The 16,737-nt window shown below is 47.1% G+C and overlaps 2 protein-coding genes across 3 annotated transcripts in view; one reads left to right on the top strand and one right to left on the bottom strand.

The window, feature by feature from the left end:
- Nucleotides 1-498: 498 nt before the first annotated feature.
- NKX2-4 (NK2 homeobox 4) lies at nucleotides 499-1,661 on the top strand. Of its 2 annotated transcripts, XM_054383654.1 has the most exons (3): nucleotides 502-880; nucleotides 988-1,469; nucleotides 1,536-1,661. In XM_054383654.1, the coding sequence occupies exons 1-3, from the start codon at nucleotides 502-504 to the stop codon at nucleotides 1,659-1,661; spliced, it is 987 nt and encodes a 328-aa protein (XP_054239629.1). The 2 variants fall into 2 exon arrangements, with proteins under 2 accessions (XP_054239630.1, XP_054239629.1); XM_054383655.1 differs by having other exon boundaries at nucleotides 499-880; nucleotides 988-1,661.
- A 3,612-nt stretch (nucleotides 1,662-5,273) lies between these two features.
- XRN2 (5'-3' exoribonuclease 2) overlaps nucleotides 5,274-16,737 on the bottom strand; it is a 60,261-nt gene continuing 48,797 nt past the window's right edge. The window contains exons 28-31 of the mRNA XM_054383434.1: nucleotides 16,099-16,149; nucleotides 14,093-14,105; nucleotides 9,908-10,049; nucleotides 5,274-5,379 (exon numbers count right to left, since the gene is read on the bottom strand). Coding sequence (XP_054239409.1) covers nucleotides 5,317-5,379; nucleotides 9,908-10,049; nucleotides 14,093-14,105; nucleotides 16,099-16,149 — 269 coding nt within the window. The 3' untranslated portion in view covers nucleotides 5,274-5,316. The remainder of the gene's footprint in view (nucleotides 5,380-9,907; nucleotides 10,050-14,092; nucleotides 14,106-16,098; nucleotides 16,150-16,737) is intronic.

The raw sequence follows: 16,737 nt of genomic DNA, 5'->3' as shown, positions 1-16,737 counted from the left end.
GGGAACAGGTCGGGAGAGGGATTTACCCGTCTTTTGCCGTCGGGCCCGCGTTGTCGGGGGTGCGTTCCGCGCCGCAGTCATCGCGCTGTCCCGGGAGAGGTTTATTTGGGGAGGAGGGGAGCTGCCAAGTACTTACGGGCGAAGGCGGCCGGGCTCGTGGCCGCTCGGAGCCGCTCCGGACCTGCCCCGGGCCGGCCGGGCTTAAGAGGCGTCCGGCGGGCGCAGGACAATGGCCGGGGAGGAGGGGGCCGGCGAGGGTGGCGGGAGGCGGGGAGGGGACGGGGCTGCCCGCCGCCGCTCTCCCCCGCCGGTCCTGCTTGCTCCGCCCCCCCGTGTCTGGCGTAAACCCGGCGCCGGGCTAAAAGAAACGGCGAGATACCGGCGGCCGGGGCTGGTGGCCGCCGTGCCGCGCCTAGCCCGCGGACGGCTCGCCGGTGCCGGCGGCATCGCCCGGCCCCGGCCCCGGCCCCCCCATCCCGGCCCGTCCCTCCCCGCCGCGCCATGTCGCTGAGCCCCAAGCACACGACGCCCTTCTCGGTGACCGACATCCTGAGCCCGATGGAGGAGAGCTACAAGAAGTTCGGTGGCATGGACGGGGCGGGCGGGTTGGGAGCGCCCCTCGGGCCCTACCGCCAGCCGCCGGTGCCCCCGGCCGCAGCCGCAGCCGTCCCACAGCACGTCATGGCCGGTCCCACCGGGGCAACCGCTTACCATATGCCCCACGGCGTCTCCCAGTTCTCGCACGGTGCCGTCGGGGGGTACTGCAACGGCGGATTGGGCAATATGGGTGAGCTGCCCGCCTACCCCGAGGGGATGCGCAGCGGAGCGGCGGCGGGCGGCGGCTGGTACGGAGCCGGCGGCGACCCTCGCTATTCCAGCAGTAAGTGCGGGCAAGGGGCAGCGAGTGAGAGGTGGGCCAGGGGAGGGTGGGGAAACCGCTGGACCCGACGGGGCAGCAGCCGACACTGAGATGTTTGTTCCATTAAGTCTCCAGGTTCATGGGCCCGTCGGCGGGGATGAACGTGGCCGGGATGGGCGGCCTGAGCGGCATCGCCGAGGGTGCCAAGGCCATCGTGCCGCTTCACACGGCCCCACGGAGGAAGCGGAGGGTGCTCTTCTCCCAGGCGCAGGTCTACGAGCTGGAGCGGCGCTTCAAGCAGCAGAAATACCTGTCGGCGCCGGAGCGGGAGCATCTGGCCAGCCTGATCCACCTCACTCCCACCCAGGTGAAGATCTGGTTCCAGAACCATCGCTACAAGATGAAACGCCAGGCCAAGGACAAGGCGGCCGCCCAGCAGCTGCACCCCGACGGCAGCGGTGGCCTCTGCCAGCAGCACTCTCCGCGCCGCGTAGCCGTACCCGTGCTAGTGAAGGACGGCAAACCCTGCCCGCCACCGGGCACAGGCACCCCGGCCCCGGGGCAGCCCGCCCCCCCACCTCCGCCCCCCTCTTCGGCCGGGTCGCTGCCCGCCACCGCCGCCACCGCCGCTGCCCACCCGCATCCCGGCTCGCTGGGGCAAGCGGCCGACATGGAGGAGCTCTCGCCCAGCCCGCCGGCGCTGCACGGCCAGGTGCCCACCCTGGCCCAAATGGACTCGACCGGCGTCGACTACAACGGCGGCATGGTCAGCCCCAACCTGCTCTACGGCAGGACATGGTAATAATCCATCTGTCTGTCCGTGTGTCCCCCATCCCTGCCCCGGCGTCACCCTCGCCCGCCGGGACTGGTCCCGACGCCTGACCCGGCCCGGTGAGGTGCCTCCGGGGAGCCCCGACGGCAGCCCGCGGGTCTCCGTCTCGTCCGCGCCCCACCCCCATTTCTCTTCCGGCCTTCTGGGCTCTCTCTTCGTGGGTCTTTTGTTTGTTGGGGTTTTTTTTACTTTCCGAGCTATTTTGAAACTTGGACGCAAAGGCAGAGCCGCTGCATGGGAGCGTGGCCAGGCGTGGGCGTGGGGCTGCGCCGCTACTTTCGTGTGTGTGTAGGTGTGTGCATGGGCGTGCATGTGCGTGTGCATGTGTGCGTGTATGCACACACGTGTCCGTGGTTCCGTGTCCCTTCCTGCCAATGTGCGGAGGCTCGCCCGGGAAAGCCGTCGCGATGGGGCGTCCGGCCGCGGCATCGGGGTGTGGGAAGAGCCAGGAGGATCCAGTGGGGGGCCCGGGGGCGGCCCGGTCTGGCCTCAACTCTCCTGCGGGCAGCCAAATCCAGAGGCAGGCGGGATCCCGTATACCTTACAGTCCCATTGAACGCGAACAATAAATCTTCTGAAGTGCAACTTATCTCAGCAGAATTAATTTTATAAGGTGCCCTTGAAGTGCAATTTCATTATTATTTGATTGAAGGTAAATTGAATTGTAACTCAAGGTTGAGGAGGCGGCGAGCGGGGCCAGCGGCCGCTGCCTTTTGGAGGACGGGGAGCGGCCGGAGCAAGAAAATAAACCAAAATAAACCAAATCCAAGGCTGGCAGCAGCGGAGGGAGTTTTGGCAGAGGAGTTCTCGGACGCCGATACGCAAATTTAAGGGGGAAAACTGTTTTTATCGTTATCATTAAAATATTGCTTAGTAAATGAGTGTACGGACATGCTGCGCGCCCCGCGCCCCGGCCGCTAACGCCGGCGTTTGGCTGAACATCCGAAGAGACGCAGAGACGATGGAGATTCCCGGGATTTCCGGGGATGGACAGCAGTTCCTTGCCGGGAGAAGGGGGGGATCGGGCCCCTCGCAGAGGAGGGAGGAACGGCGGCGGGAAGCGACGGGATGATTGAGGGCGGCGAAGTCTGTCGCCTCCCCTGTTAAATCCCGGAGGAAATCCCTGAGGAAACTTCTCGGAAGTTTTCGGCAGTTTGTTTTCTTTTTTTAATTAATAATTGGGTTTGTTAGGTTTGTTGTTTTTTGGTTTTGTTTTCTTTTTTTTTAACAATAAAAGGAAACGTTGTTCTCACGAGTTAGCTGCCTCCTGCTACCTACGGATGCGTTTTGACTGCCCCTGGTCAACACCAAACCCCTCATTTTTCCACCTCCTCCCAGAGGATTTCATTCCATTGCCTCCCGCTTCTGTCACCCTCAGGGTGGGGATCTGCTGAACCCCAACCCCTCCAGCTTGCTCAGCCTCGAGATCTGGGCTACGCTGTGAAGGAACGATTCTGGGGTGTAAAAAAAAAATGGATTTCAGGCTCTTTGAGCCCAGGGAACAACCCGGGGGCTGCAAAGGGAAGGGAGGGACCTCGGCCGTTAGCCTCCCGGGACAACGTGTAAGGATCCCCGTGGTTCTCCCCACTAGGAGGATGGCAGGATGGGGGTGACCCTTGGGAAGGGTGGGAGCCCAGTGGGATGAGTAAGCACCACTCCCACCGTGAAAACCCTGCTAGAGCACCAGGATCAGCTCCAGCCTGGAAAACACACATAAAGAGATGGAGCCACTTCACAACTGCTGCACGGGTATGCTGCTCCCAAGGACCATCCTCAGACATCCCAGTGGCCCTGAGTGTTAGGGTACACTGGGATGTAGCCTGAGCAGGGAGTTGCAGATGGCCTCAATGAGATGTGATGCTCCACAATCAGGCTCAGCTTCCCAGCCCTTTGTGATGGAGCAGAGGACCCAAAGCTCCCGGCCAAACACAGCGCTCCAAGCATTTGCTTTAAGGATCTGGGTCCCAGGGCTGGGGACAGGCTCTGTTTGGGAGCAACAGCCAGCTTCAGCTCATGATCTGCAGCCTGGGCCAGAGGGGTTCTACAGCAACAAGCACATTATAGCCCCTCAGAATGGTTACCCAGCCCTATTGTTGCACCCCCAAACACAGGGAGCAGGGACAAAAAGCCCACTAGCACCCCAGGTTCATCCTCAAGAGCATGAAGATGAGCCAGACAGCTTCTTCCTCCAATCCCACACTAAATCCTTGCATTTGCATGAAAATCCATGTTTTGTCCTGCTCAGGAAAAGCAAAATTATTTTTGAGACCCAAAGATTTCCCCAGCCAAGGGAGAAGGCTGTTGGCAAGGGCTGATGGCAGTTCCCAGCTTCAGGCAGGACAGCAACTCTTAGCATTACAATGAAGGAGTCTGCTCCACCCTCAATCACTTGAAAATAATGAATCCAGTTTCATGATTTCTTTCTCCCAAGGTTACCTCAGTCTGGTCCTCCTAGTTGCTAGCAATTAACATCTGGGCCTTGGAAGGAAGGGGCTGAAACACCACCATGCCTTGCAACCTCCCTCCTCAAGCCCTGGAGTTTACCCATGTATAAAATAGAGATGTGCTTAAGGGAAAAGTCCAAGTGTGGCACAAGGAAAAGAGGTTTCATTAGCAGCAACAGGAAAGGGGGTCCAGCACTGCTCCTTCACCTGAGGGGTTTGGCCTTTTTTTTTTTTCTTTTTTGATTAACAAAGATTTTAAATATGTTTGTAGAGACTGGGTGGGATGAATCGCCAAGAAATTAACAGAAATGCATGTACACAGGTAGAAGATGTTTTGGAGGAGGGATGGAAATAAAGCACTTGATACTGGGTCAGAATTTCAAAGTCCACTTTTTATAAAGCAAATAAAAATATTTACTGATTTGGTACACTGGCACAGGAAAAAAAAATCCCTAGAAAGAGGGCTAAAAAGGAATGGAAACTCTGTACTCCACAGCTGCTTTAAATTATATATCAAACCAGACAAAACACACCTCCCCTGCTTATCTTACAAGGACAAGAAACCAAGTCAAAAACAGGCACCAGTTAGAAAAGTCAAAATGCTTTGCTTCAGAGTCCAAAATCATCTCCTCTCTCTGAGGAATCCAAGGGAGCATCCGAGCAGGAACACTGACAGCGTGTCCGTACACACTGTGCTCCGCAGGCTGTCTGCTGGGCCAGCCCCGAGAGTTGCTAAAATCCCCTTTCGAGGTGTTCTTTCCAACTCTCTCTGTTTCTGGGCTCTCTTCTGGGTGAAGGAAAGGATGTTTGGAGCTCAGCACAGCTTGCACACGTAGTAAAGACAGAGCAGCACTCCTGCCTCCCCAACTGCCTCGTGGGCAAAGCAGTGAGTCGTAGCTGACTCGGATTTTGCGGTACGCTCTTTACCAAGCCACATAACCTTCCCCCCCTGGAAAGAATAATCAGTAAGAAATGTGCACATTTAAAACAGGTATCAGGATTTAAAAACTACAGGGATTATTTTTTAATGATTTCATCAGTTTTGTTTTTTTTTTGTCTTCTCCCCCAAATAATAAAAGAACAAAAAATAAAACGCTCAGATATTTTCTATACTTAAAAAACAAACATCACCCCCCCCAAAAAAAAAAAACAAAACCAAAACCAACAAAACCCAAGAGGAGCTAATTCCAGCTGTATCTTCCTGAGGGAGGTGGCAGAGGGTAGGGCCTCCCAGGGCTGTATGCCTGCAAAGAAACAAAAGCCAGCGTTTATTTTTTGGATTAACATCACAGTAAACAATTTGAGGGAGCTGCAGGCACCACACGAAAACGGAACAATGCACCCTTCGTGCAAGATGGGACCACGGGCAGGGGCTGACCCCCTCCAGGTGGTGTTTGCAGCCCCTCTCTCGAAACACAGGCTGTAACCTCCTGCTGAAGGAGAGCAGTTCCATCCCCAGCTCCCAGCTGTACCAGGGCAGAGGAGCCACACCTGCAAACCAGAACTAAATCCACCAAAAGACAGAGCTGAGGGGGATGAGTTAAGGTCCAAACTGCAACGTTTCTGTGTGTTCCCTGCTTCCAGCATGCGGGAAGCAGAGAGGTATGAAATAATAAAGCCAAATATCTATGTATGTACACAGCCACACCTGAAGAGCAGATCTGAGTAGAAAATTCTTAATTCCCACAGAAACACAGACTTGGCAGCACATAAACACACACACACTTCAGCCAGAGTAATAAGGGAAAAGTCATTTTTGTGGACTGGAATATCGCTGTGAGATGTACAATGCCTGCATGCTTTTAGTAGGATTAATCATCTCTATTATTTTCTTTTTTTTTTTTGAGGGAAAAAATTAATTTCCCTCCACTAGCAGCTTTTTCTTTTAGTTTTAAGCTAAAGGCAGGCACATATATTTATTACAGATTAATATTTGAAGAATTAAAAAAAAAAATTTTCTGTAGCAAAACATTTGTTACAGAAGCAAGCATCTTGCAGCACTCATTTTAAATCACAGGTAAAAGAATGCCCAAATCTCATCCTGGAGATCACTCCCTGGTAGCTATAGTCTTGTGTTTAAGTTCATCAACTACCCAGTGAAAAAGACATCTGTCAGAAAATTTCACAGAGCCCCCATAAACATTTAAAATGAATTCAAAATGGGCTAGACTGCAGCCACCAAGCAGTTAATTAAATGGGATGGCTCTAGGGCTTTGTCTGCTGCTTACTTGGAGGTTTATATTTTGGTGGGTAGGGGAAGAGTGGCTTCCTTTTATTTCTTTCAGGGAGAAATCCATCTTTGCCCTGTCCTAAGGGGGCTGAAAGTGAGTAAACCTTTGATGGGGAAGCTTCGCTTCAGCCTGCTCATGTCAGGCAACCTAAAAAGTGCTTCTGAGTTTTTCTTTATGCTTGGTTTCAGGTTTGATTGCTATCAATCAAAAAAAAAAAAAAAAAAAAAGGAAACAAATTGACTACCTACATCCTTTGGGAAAAAAAAAAAACAACAAAAACCCACCAAACAATTCTGTTACCAAAGTATCAGCAATCCCTGCATGGTGAGAGACGTGAGAGCTGCACGAGACATTGATCTGGACATTGGGCTGCATGTTACAACGGACTGAAAGAAAAAAAACGTCCTAAGAGGATGAAGTTTATTCTTCAGTTCTCTGGACCAAACACCCACTCCCAGAGAACAGCCCATATCCATGGCAGTTGCATTAATTTTGTAAGCACTTTGTAGCAGTGTGTTTATTAACCTCTTCAGACCATGTTCTCTATGCTGTAAAAAAAAGAATTCAGAGGTGAAAGGGACCAAAGATAATTATTTATGCTGCTATGTGTCACCACTTCCACTTGAATCCCTTTTCAAGGCTTTAAAGCTTTGAAATTTACAGGCAGCAACGCAAAATTCAATTATTGGTTTGGCATCCTAAACCCTTTAAGGTAGCTTCTAATTTTACTCCAGTGCTGTCAGCCCCCAGGAAATAATGACATTGGAAAACTCATTTAAAAATAAACAAAACCCAAATCCCAATCCCAAAACAAACAAACAAACTGAAAAGAGAGACAACAAACAGTTAGAAAGCAACAGAACTGCAAAGGACAATTTTAAAGGAAGAAAATCTACTTGATCTGAAAGATTTGTCCTTAATAACCATCAGGGATGTGAACACACATGAAAATATCACCACCACCCCCTTTTAACTTGGTTTCATGATCCAGCAGATATGCCTCATGCCAGTGAGAGGTGAATTAAAGACTGTGCTGTTACCACAGCTCCTCTTTAACCATCCAGGTGGCAAAGAGCCAGAGAGCTGCAAGGGTAGAGGCTTCCTGTCCCTGCCAGGCTTGGAGATGTGTGTGATGCTCTGAGACCACTCCAGTTATGAGATGGCTTTCCAAAGGTGAACTAACAGAGAGTGTCCTCCTTGAGCCCACACTGTTCACCCTCAGGATCCCAGCTGTAGCTGTCTCACATGAAGATTTAAGGTCAGGAATGGACTAGTTTAAGCATAGCAAAGAGATTCACAGAACGGTTTGGGTTGGAAGGGACCTTGAAGATCATCTAATTCCAACCCCATGCCCCTGCCACGGGCAGGGACACCTGCACCACCTAGGACACAGCAGCAGGACAAGACTTCTTTCAAGCATCTATTTACCAGCCCTCATCAAATAACACCCAGTATCAAAGTCCTCCGCTGATTTTTCCGCATTACAGCAGCCCCTGATCAGTGCCACTATGCATTTACCCCTTTGTCTCCAGTGCTTTGGGCAGACCTGTGCAAGACAAAATGGAAGAGTTTTGAAAACTGATCCTATCAATAATCCTCATCCAAATCTGAAATATATTTAACAACACACTGGGGACTAGCTGGGCAACACAGCCAGGATTTGAGCCCCACTCTTAGTTTTGTTCCCCACTTCATGGGGACATTAAGGCTAACGTGATCACAACCCACACTGTCTAGTTCTGCTTATGGTCAAACCCAGTCCTGTAAAGGTTTGTACTGGCCAAGCCTCCCTACTATACTTGGAGGAAGTGTGCACAGTGGCATACTTGCCTCTCTTTTTCCCTCTGCTTCTTGCTGCAACATCAATGTGACAACAGAATGAGCTACAGGCAGTCCCTACTTCAGCCTCAAAAGCCTCCACTGTACTAAAAATGCTTGAGGTTGGGAGTTGGGGGGTGGAATCAGGGAGTCTCCCTGCTGCTAACAAGGGTTTAAGAGTTGGGAGCACTGGGGCAGACTGCTTGCTGGCTATAGAGCTTTTCAGCAGCACCCTGTAATCCTGCTGTCGGCAGACAATGCTGAGAGTGGTATTAGCAGCTCACAGGCTGTTTCTGCTGGGCTGCAGTCCTGAATCAGACACTGAAAGCACAGGACACTGCAAAACCCTTCCTTGCAAAGGCCAAAGGGTCTTCTCTTCCAATTTTGGGTTGCCAGTGCATGTTTTTATTGTGTTAGCTGCCCCCGAAACTGCTGCACCAAAACAATGTCGTGGTGCAGAAGTGGTTGTGATGGATAAGCACTACCTGAGCCTCCCATTCTGCACAGAAAACAGACAAAGAATCAGAGAAGTGCTAAAAATGCTGTAAGAAGGCTTTCACACATGCTACAGTTTGACTTGTACCTGCACAGCCTCTGCTGTGTAAGCAACAATCCAAGGCACACACGGAATTTATACCCACACAGAAACGACTCTGCTGCCAACAGCACAGAGAAACAGCCCCAGAAATCTAACCTCAAACTGGACTGTACTGGAGGTACAAATGGCTGTGCAGAAAACTAAGAGCATACACTAAAAAGTGACTTGCTTGAGGGCTTTTATAAGAGGTACTGAACGAGGGCTGAACAGGATGTGAATTTCTACCAGCTTGTGCCTTAGTTTCCACATAAAGGACATGGAAATAGTGTTGATACCAAGCAGCTGGGCACTCTTTCCTCCTCTTTTCCCATTAGTAGTCAGTAACCTTCCCACAGGAGAGTTCTGACTTAGCAAAACAGCAACATAACTTGAAGTTTAATAGAAATACCTGAATTTCTCATTAAACTATAAGACAGCACTGTAAATACTTGCATTCCTAGTAGAAGAGGGCATGCAGATCATGTTTTTACTGGCAGCACACGCACACAAACAATCACAGAAGCAGAATCCTCTGCTGCTTTCAAGAAGCATTTTCATTCTGTGGCATTTTCATGAACTGATGACAAATTCACCTCTAATTTTGGATGAGGCTCTCTTATCACCATCACTTGTTTTCATTTAACCACACCAAGCTATTTTCACAGATGTGTTTATTTCTCTGGCTACCAGAAGCTAACATTTGCATTTAAGTAGTTTTTCAGCTAAGAGCTAATAAATATTAGAAGAGGAAAACTAATGAAGTTTAAGAACCTACATTTTATACAGTAGGAAGAAACCCTTCTACCCCTAAAAAGTGTGGCTGAGAGGTTTCCTCACAGAAGTGGACGACTCTGGTTGAAATACTTGCCTTCAGATAATGTTTACTCTGCGTGTTGTCACTTGGCAGCACACTTGATCTAGTTTTAAATGGAAAGCAGTGGTGGCACGGTCATGGCACAGGTCTTTTGCCACATGGAGGGGCTGGGAAGCTTATCTGTCAATGTTTTCCCTGATGACACCAGTCCTGGGCTAAAAACAGCTCAGGAATACCAACGTACGCTGCGTGTGTCTCTTCACAGCCACACATGAAGGAAGCCTGAATCAGGAGGAGAAGAAAACATGCAAAACGGGGCAGTGTCTCCATACCTGTCTTCCCCTGTCCATCCGATCTTCAGGTCTCTGTGGGTAACCCATGGGTCCACCTAGCCCCTGGTACTGGTTTGGTGGGTACTGGTTTGGGGACTGCAGCATGCGGTTCCAGGCAAGAAGAGGAGTGGCCCCAGCAGTTCTGCACAAAGAAGAAACAAACACACTGCAGCATGCGTTTAGCTCCCAGAGACAGCTTCACACCACAGCCCCCTAGATTTCTAGGGTCTTGCATGATAAACGATCTGATTCGTCCCCGAGTTAGACAGGGTCCCATCCCCTGCCTGCAGTGCTGCTGTCAGTGGTGACGCTGTGAGAGAGAAATCAGGGAGGGGACAATATTCTCTGACCAAAAGGCCACATTTACTTACTGCTTCTTTCACCACAGCTGGAGAGCTACAGAACCAGGTACTACCACAGACAGCAAATTCAGTGTTACACATCAGAAACTTTCCAAATTCCTTGGAAGGATTCCATCCCTCTTTTATTTTAGGGACAAATTTGCCAATTTACTGGGCAGTGAAGGCAGATTAAATCCCAGATATCACCAAGTTAGCTAAATGCAACACACCATCCACAGAGTAAACATGTGGGACACGGGGAGAATGAGGCTTTCTTTTCTAAATGTCCAGACTCTTTCTGGGAGTCCATTCTTTCTAGTTAATTGCAGGTTGCAAATGAATTCTTACGGCGAGTATTCTGAATCTAGGGTAGGGGCCTTGGCTGCTTTTTCCCATCCATTATTCTGCTCAATATGTCAGAAGGTCTGATCGGGAAGAAACCTTTTCAAGTTCTATTGATGCTGTTTTCAATTGACCATGGTGACCTAGCAACATAAGCACTAATTGGCATGGACTGACTGACATTTGGTGTACAGTTTAGATGGGAACGTAAATTCAACATCCATTATAACCTAGTTTGCCATCCCAGATTACTGACAGCAAGAAATGTTTTAATTGCCTTCAAGCACCTATTCTAAGGTTACAATTATAAAAGCAACAGGTATAATGCAGCAAATCATTGTTTGATTAAAAATATTCAGAAAAATGATATTGCCATGATATAGTCTTTAAATCTGAGCACAGCTGAGTGCACAATTCCTGACAAAATCCTAGCAGTTATGTTTTTTTCAGTACAATATATTGTTGTAAAGGGATTAAAAAAAAAAAACCCCACACTGGATAGTTGAGACAGTTAATCTTCTCTGACCCCTGTTTAAGAGAGAATCAGCTGAAGGGTGTGCAGCCAGCCTGCTGAGAGACAGGAAACAGCAGAGAGCATGAGCACTGCAGCTCATTTCTACCTGCGGCACAGCTGAACTGGAAGTTACTGCCTAGATTTGCTGGATTGATATGGTGGGATTTCAGCCTCGGAGGAGTAACCCTGCCCAGAAACTGAGAGAGGTTCTTTCAAACACACAGGAAGGATGGAGGACTTTTATGAGCAAGGGAGGATTCACCAGCTGTTGGGCAAACTTAGCTTTGAGCAACTGAGGAAATGGTGGTGGGAGACAGAAGACGGTTAAACACACTTTGCCAGCTGGGACAGAGGCAAAATCAGAATCAAAGCAGGTAAAAATGAAAATGAATGCAAAGGGGCATTTTGGAGTTGAAGGCTTTCTGGGTTTGGATGCAAATGGCCTTTGGTTTCACACTGAAGCTGCTTGACCTGGTCAGATTAAGGACATACCTGAACTTACTGAACAGGTTGCCAAAGGCCCCATCCCTGGAGCTATTCAAGGTCAGGCTGGACAAGAATCTGAGCAACCTGATCTAGCAGAGGATGTCTCTGCTGACTGCAGTGAAGGTTGAACTAGGTAACCTTTGGTGGATCCTTCCAACCCAAACCATTCTATGATTCTGTGATACAGAAAGGCAATGGAGACTCCTCTCATCTCTAGAAAGGAAATAGCTTCATTCCTAGCTATAAAAGAATGAGCTTTACCTGATAAGCATTCAACTGATAAATGAGCTCTGCAGTCAGTGTACTAAATCTGAACAGTGGTGACACTGAACTGTGTGGTTTTAAATTTCAGCTTCAGAGGTATGCCTAGTAATGAACAATGTTATCCAGATGACTGCTTAGAAGGAGCAATACTGGATTTACAGTAAGAGCATATTACATTTTCAGGGACTAAACATTCAAGAATCAGTATTCTAAGTATGATATTCCTTTGAGGACTAACTTTTTCTCTTCCCATTACTCCCAGACAACAGCATCCTCCTCCAGTGAGAATACACTGCTCAGCCTTGAGGAAAACCTCAGGAAATTATCTAAATTACTTCAGCTCTAGGACTTCCATCAACAGCAACTGTCTCTGTAAGTCTGCTTGTGATAAACACCGTCAGTGACTAATGACCACAGGCCAACACTTCCTACATGCCTGGAATGGGAGAGTTCCACACAAATTTCATTTGGCATCAATAAGCACTTGGCAAACATTTCAACTTCTTATTTTAATAAAGTGCTAGTTAGGAATAGATTAACCAGGGAGGTAGGAGTAGGTTAACGAGGGAGGAGGTGGTGCCACTGTCCTTGGAGGTATTCAAGAAATGTGTGGACATGGCACTTTGGGGCATGGTTTAATGGCCATGGTGGTGGTGTTAGGGTCAATGGTTGGGCTCAATGATCTTAGAGGTCTTTTCCAACCACAACAATTCAAACACATTAACAGCAACACCACTACAATGTTGGGGCAGTTTTTGCTTCAAGGACATGTGAAAGAATGAAGATGGTGATTTTCAGCCAGAACCCCTACATATTCTAGAGGATAAAATCAGATAGTTCAGATTTTTGCCTGTCAAATAGCAATCAGGAAATTCAAGTCCTCACAGCACTTGACTTCATGTTCATCTAATGCCACTATTAACTGGTGATGCAAATCACCTGAGGGTGGAGATTTGCTAGGTCTTGTGGGTGACAAAAGAGCTGTGCCACTTGGAACATCACAGGAGCTCACACATTGGCAGAGTTACTCAAATGCACTATCCAGAGTTACAATAACTTATGATCAAACTAAAGCAGGGGTAGCTAAAACAGCTTCAGGAAACTTAACACAGCAAAACATTTCTGTGCTGCAACCTCAGGCTATTTGGAAATCTCTCCCATGAGCAGGTTAAACAAAAGGGACAGGGCTCTTTGGTTATCCCTTGCTTGATGTCGCAAATCAAGGGTATTGCAGCCTCTTGCAACCCACTTCATTTGAAAAGGCTGGAGCAGGGGGTGGCCCCTCTCTTAATTCCTTTCTTCTCAGCAGCAGAGGTGATGGACAGCAGAAATTCTCTGCTGCTTGTTGCTCCTGGAGCTGCATCAGCAAGCAAGGACAGCCCAGGGGGTAGCACAACACTCACAGTGCCCAGGGAATTAACTGGGAAACTGAAAACCTCCTGGATGAGATTTCAGGTCAACAGTTTTACACATTTCACTGTGAACCAAACCTCTTTCTGCTTCTGTTTAAACTTTTGTCAAGTCTCCATGTTGCACCAGGGGAGGTCTAAGTTTGATACCAGGAGAAACTTCTTCACTGAAAGGGTTCTCAAAACACTGGAACATGCTGTCCAGGGAGGTGGCTGAATCCCTACCCCTGGAGATGTTTCAAAGACACAGAAATACGGTGCTGAGGACCATGGTTTAGCATCAGACTTGGCAGAGTTAGAGAATGGTTGGACTCAATGATCACCATCCTTGGAGGTGTTCAAGAAATGTGCGGACATGCCACATGACGACATGGTTTAATGGCCATGGTTGTCCTAGGCTGATGACTTCATGACCTTAAAGGTCTTTTCCAATCAAAACAATTCTATGATTTTAATGATTCTTATCTCTGTATGGCCACTAACTCAACACCAGCCCTGAGCATCTGCTGATTGGTTTCCCAAACCAAACATCTTCCAAGAACACAACAAAATTGCTGAGAACTGGCAAGTTAGTGATTTTCACAGTCAGAACCGTAACAGAGCACCAGAGAGAGGCAGTGTTGTAAACACATTGTTGTCACTCAAAAGCTCCAACGGCATTCTCAAAGCTCTCTAAAGTCTATCTCCTAGGTGAAGGTGATACATCTTCGATTTAAAGTCACCTCAAGGGACACTCACTTCCTCAAGTTTGGGAGCTGAATAATAATGCCACTCCTGCAACACCAGCAGCACACTGGACAGGTTAGATAGAATGACAAACACCATCCACCTGCAAAAACGATCTGAAGTACCTGGACAGTGTGTGCTCACTTCTAAAAATACCAGTGCTAATCTTGTGATACAATTCTGACTTGAGAGACAGTTAATTAGCAAATACAAAAACAAATAAATGTGTATTTTAAGTGAGAAATAAACAGAATTCCTGGCTGAAAGAAGTTATTTGTATGTGAATTGATAAACTCTTCTGCTCAGCAAAACTAAACAGCCTGGTAAAAATGATTCAAGAATAGCACTGCAAAAATAATGACCAGTTCCAGCCCTGCAGCAGTATTTCACAAAGAAATAGTGCTATATAAATTGAGTTTAAAGATATGGGAATAGCAACTCCCACGGACAAAGTCACATTAAAGTTTGTAATGCAAGATGAATTTCTAATGCAATATCCCACCTTGATGTGGCACAGGATAAGGAAGCTGGACTTATTTCAATAGGGATCAAAATGGTTGCCATGGAACCTCCAGAGAGCTCAATAAATTCTCCCAAAGCTCATATTCTCAATGGTTAACATTCGCAAATAAAACCAAGGAAAGAAAAAAAAAAAAAAAAGGTAAAAAAACCCCCTGTGCCTCAGAAGAGAAACTTCCAAGATCTCACAACAGGCTCTCCTTCCTCCATAAATATAAATAAATATCATTATTCATGGCTTTCCCAGGTATAAAGTCCATCTGACTTAAGGATGTACAACCTCTCAATGAAGGAAGGCACGTAAAACATCCCTTATTATCAAACCATGTCACATTCCTTCTATTCGATGGCACTTATTGCACTGCAGATTCCATAATCCTTCCCTGAGTCCCTTCTGCATTTAATTCAGTTCAGTCTTAAGTAGTTAAAGAAACTGTTTTCAGTGGCAACTAATAACTACTGACCTACAGTGACACTGCCCTACAATAGGCTTGTCAGGCCTGAAAAACTTGTACCAAAGAAGCTGATTAGGACTTCAAGAGGTTTGTAGCAAGAATCAATGGCTGGTCTGTACTAATGCTGTAGTTGCGGCACAGAAATGATAAAAGTGGAACACCATTAGTTATGCCTCATTAAGCTCCACAGCCCTCCTAAAAAGAAATTTGTTTAGCCTGTCCAAAAATCTAATGCAGTTTTAAGCTCTCTGTGTTCAATTTCATAGTATCTCAAAAGCTTCAATAAGATAAAGGCCAAAGAACCAAGAACGATACCAAAGCACCAACAGTAAAGTTAATTTTGAAGTCCGAGTTTTAATGGAAAGTGTTTTTGTCTTTTTTTTTTTTTAATACAAAGTACTCAAGCCTTTTAAGGGATAAACATAGTGCACTCACAAAACATAAATAAATCATGGACATTAATTAACTTTAAACACCTGCTGGACAGTGCGATTGCAATAAATTTAAACAACAAAGTTCAAAACAAAAGAGAAAAAAGCAGGAGAAAAAAAAAGGAAAAGGGGGGGAGGGCAGAGAAAAACACCAAAGGGAAAAAAAGATTTAAAAAGATAAAAGAAGAAAAAACTCAAAGAAAAAAAAAGGAGAGGAAAAAAAAAAGAGAGAAAATCCCCAACCAAAAACCAGAGGAAAAAAAAAAACAACCAAAAACAAGAGGGGGGGAGAAGGGAGGGTGGGTGGAAAAAACAAACCAAAACAAACCAACAAAACCAAACAGGAATAACCCCTGAAACAACCAAAAACAAAGAGGGGGAAAAAACTCAACCAACCGAAAACAAAGAGGGGAAAAAAACCCAACCAACCAAAAACAAAGAGGGAAAAAAACCCAACCAACCAAAAACAAAGAGGGAAAAAGCCCCCAACAAAGAACCAAAACCAAAGAACAAAACCCAACCAAACCAAAAGCCATGACCAAAAACAAAGAGAAAAAAAAAACTAAACAAACAAAAACAAAGAGGGGAAAAAACCCTAAATGCAATAACTCCAAGGAAAAAACCCAGTTGTGAAGCTTGGCAGAACCACATACATCCTCCTGACCATGTTTTACCCAACTTCATCCCTCCTTACCTTTGTGGGCTCTGTGGAAACAAGGGTGTAGGACCTCGCCATGCCTCCTGGGGTCTAAGATCTAGAGGGTAAACCAAAACGTTAGCATAGAAAAGAGCAAGGACCCTTAAAGATCTGTGCTCTGCTTACTCTTAGAGGTGCCTGAGAACTTGGTTTAAATAGAAAAGCTCAAACTGGATGCACCACCAAATACAATTCACCAAGTCATGGATTACCATTGCTGATTTCGATAGAGCCCCTGTGGTCATCAGTAGCAGCAAGCTCAGGATTAATTAATAAAAAGGCAACTTTTTTTTGTTTGTTTGTTTTACTAAGCTCCAAGTTAGAAGAAGAATGGATTTTAATTGCTGCAAGTAGCACAGATTAGTGCTTGGGCTCTTCTCTTGAGTTTTTAAAAATGCAGACCTATGTCTGTTACCATAATAACTGAAAACTTCATTTAATATATATATTTCTTCCAGGTTCATCCATCACCATGCTGTACAAAAAAGTATAGATACATACACACACCACTGTGTCATCACCACCACACACCATGTTTGAGCCACAAATAATTACTATTCCAAGTATGTGCAAGCTTTCCTCTGATTAGGCTGAGTTATTCTAGAAAGCAAACTAAAAAGATGATCAGAGCATGTAATAAAAGCAA

This window comes from Indicator indicator, chromosome 9 (genome assembly GCF_027791375.1).
Source record: "Indicator indicator isolate 239-I01 chromosome 9, UM_Iind_1.1, whole genome shotgun sequence".
Classification (NCBI taxonomy): domain Eukaryota; kingdom Metazoa; phylum Chordata; class Aves; order Piciformes; family Indicatoridae; genus Indicator; species Indicator indicator.
Note: the sequence above shows the minus strand (reverse complement) of the source record. Positions and strands in the feature narration are given on the sequence as shown.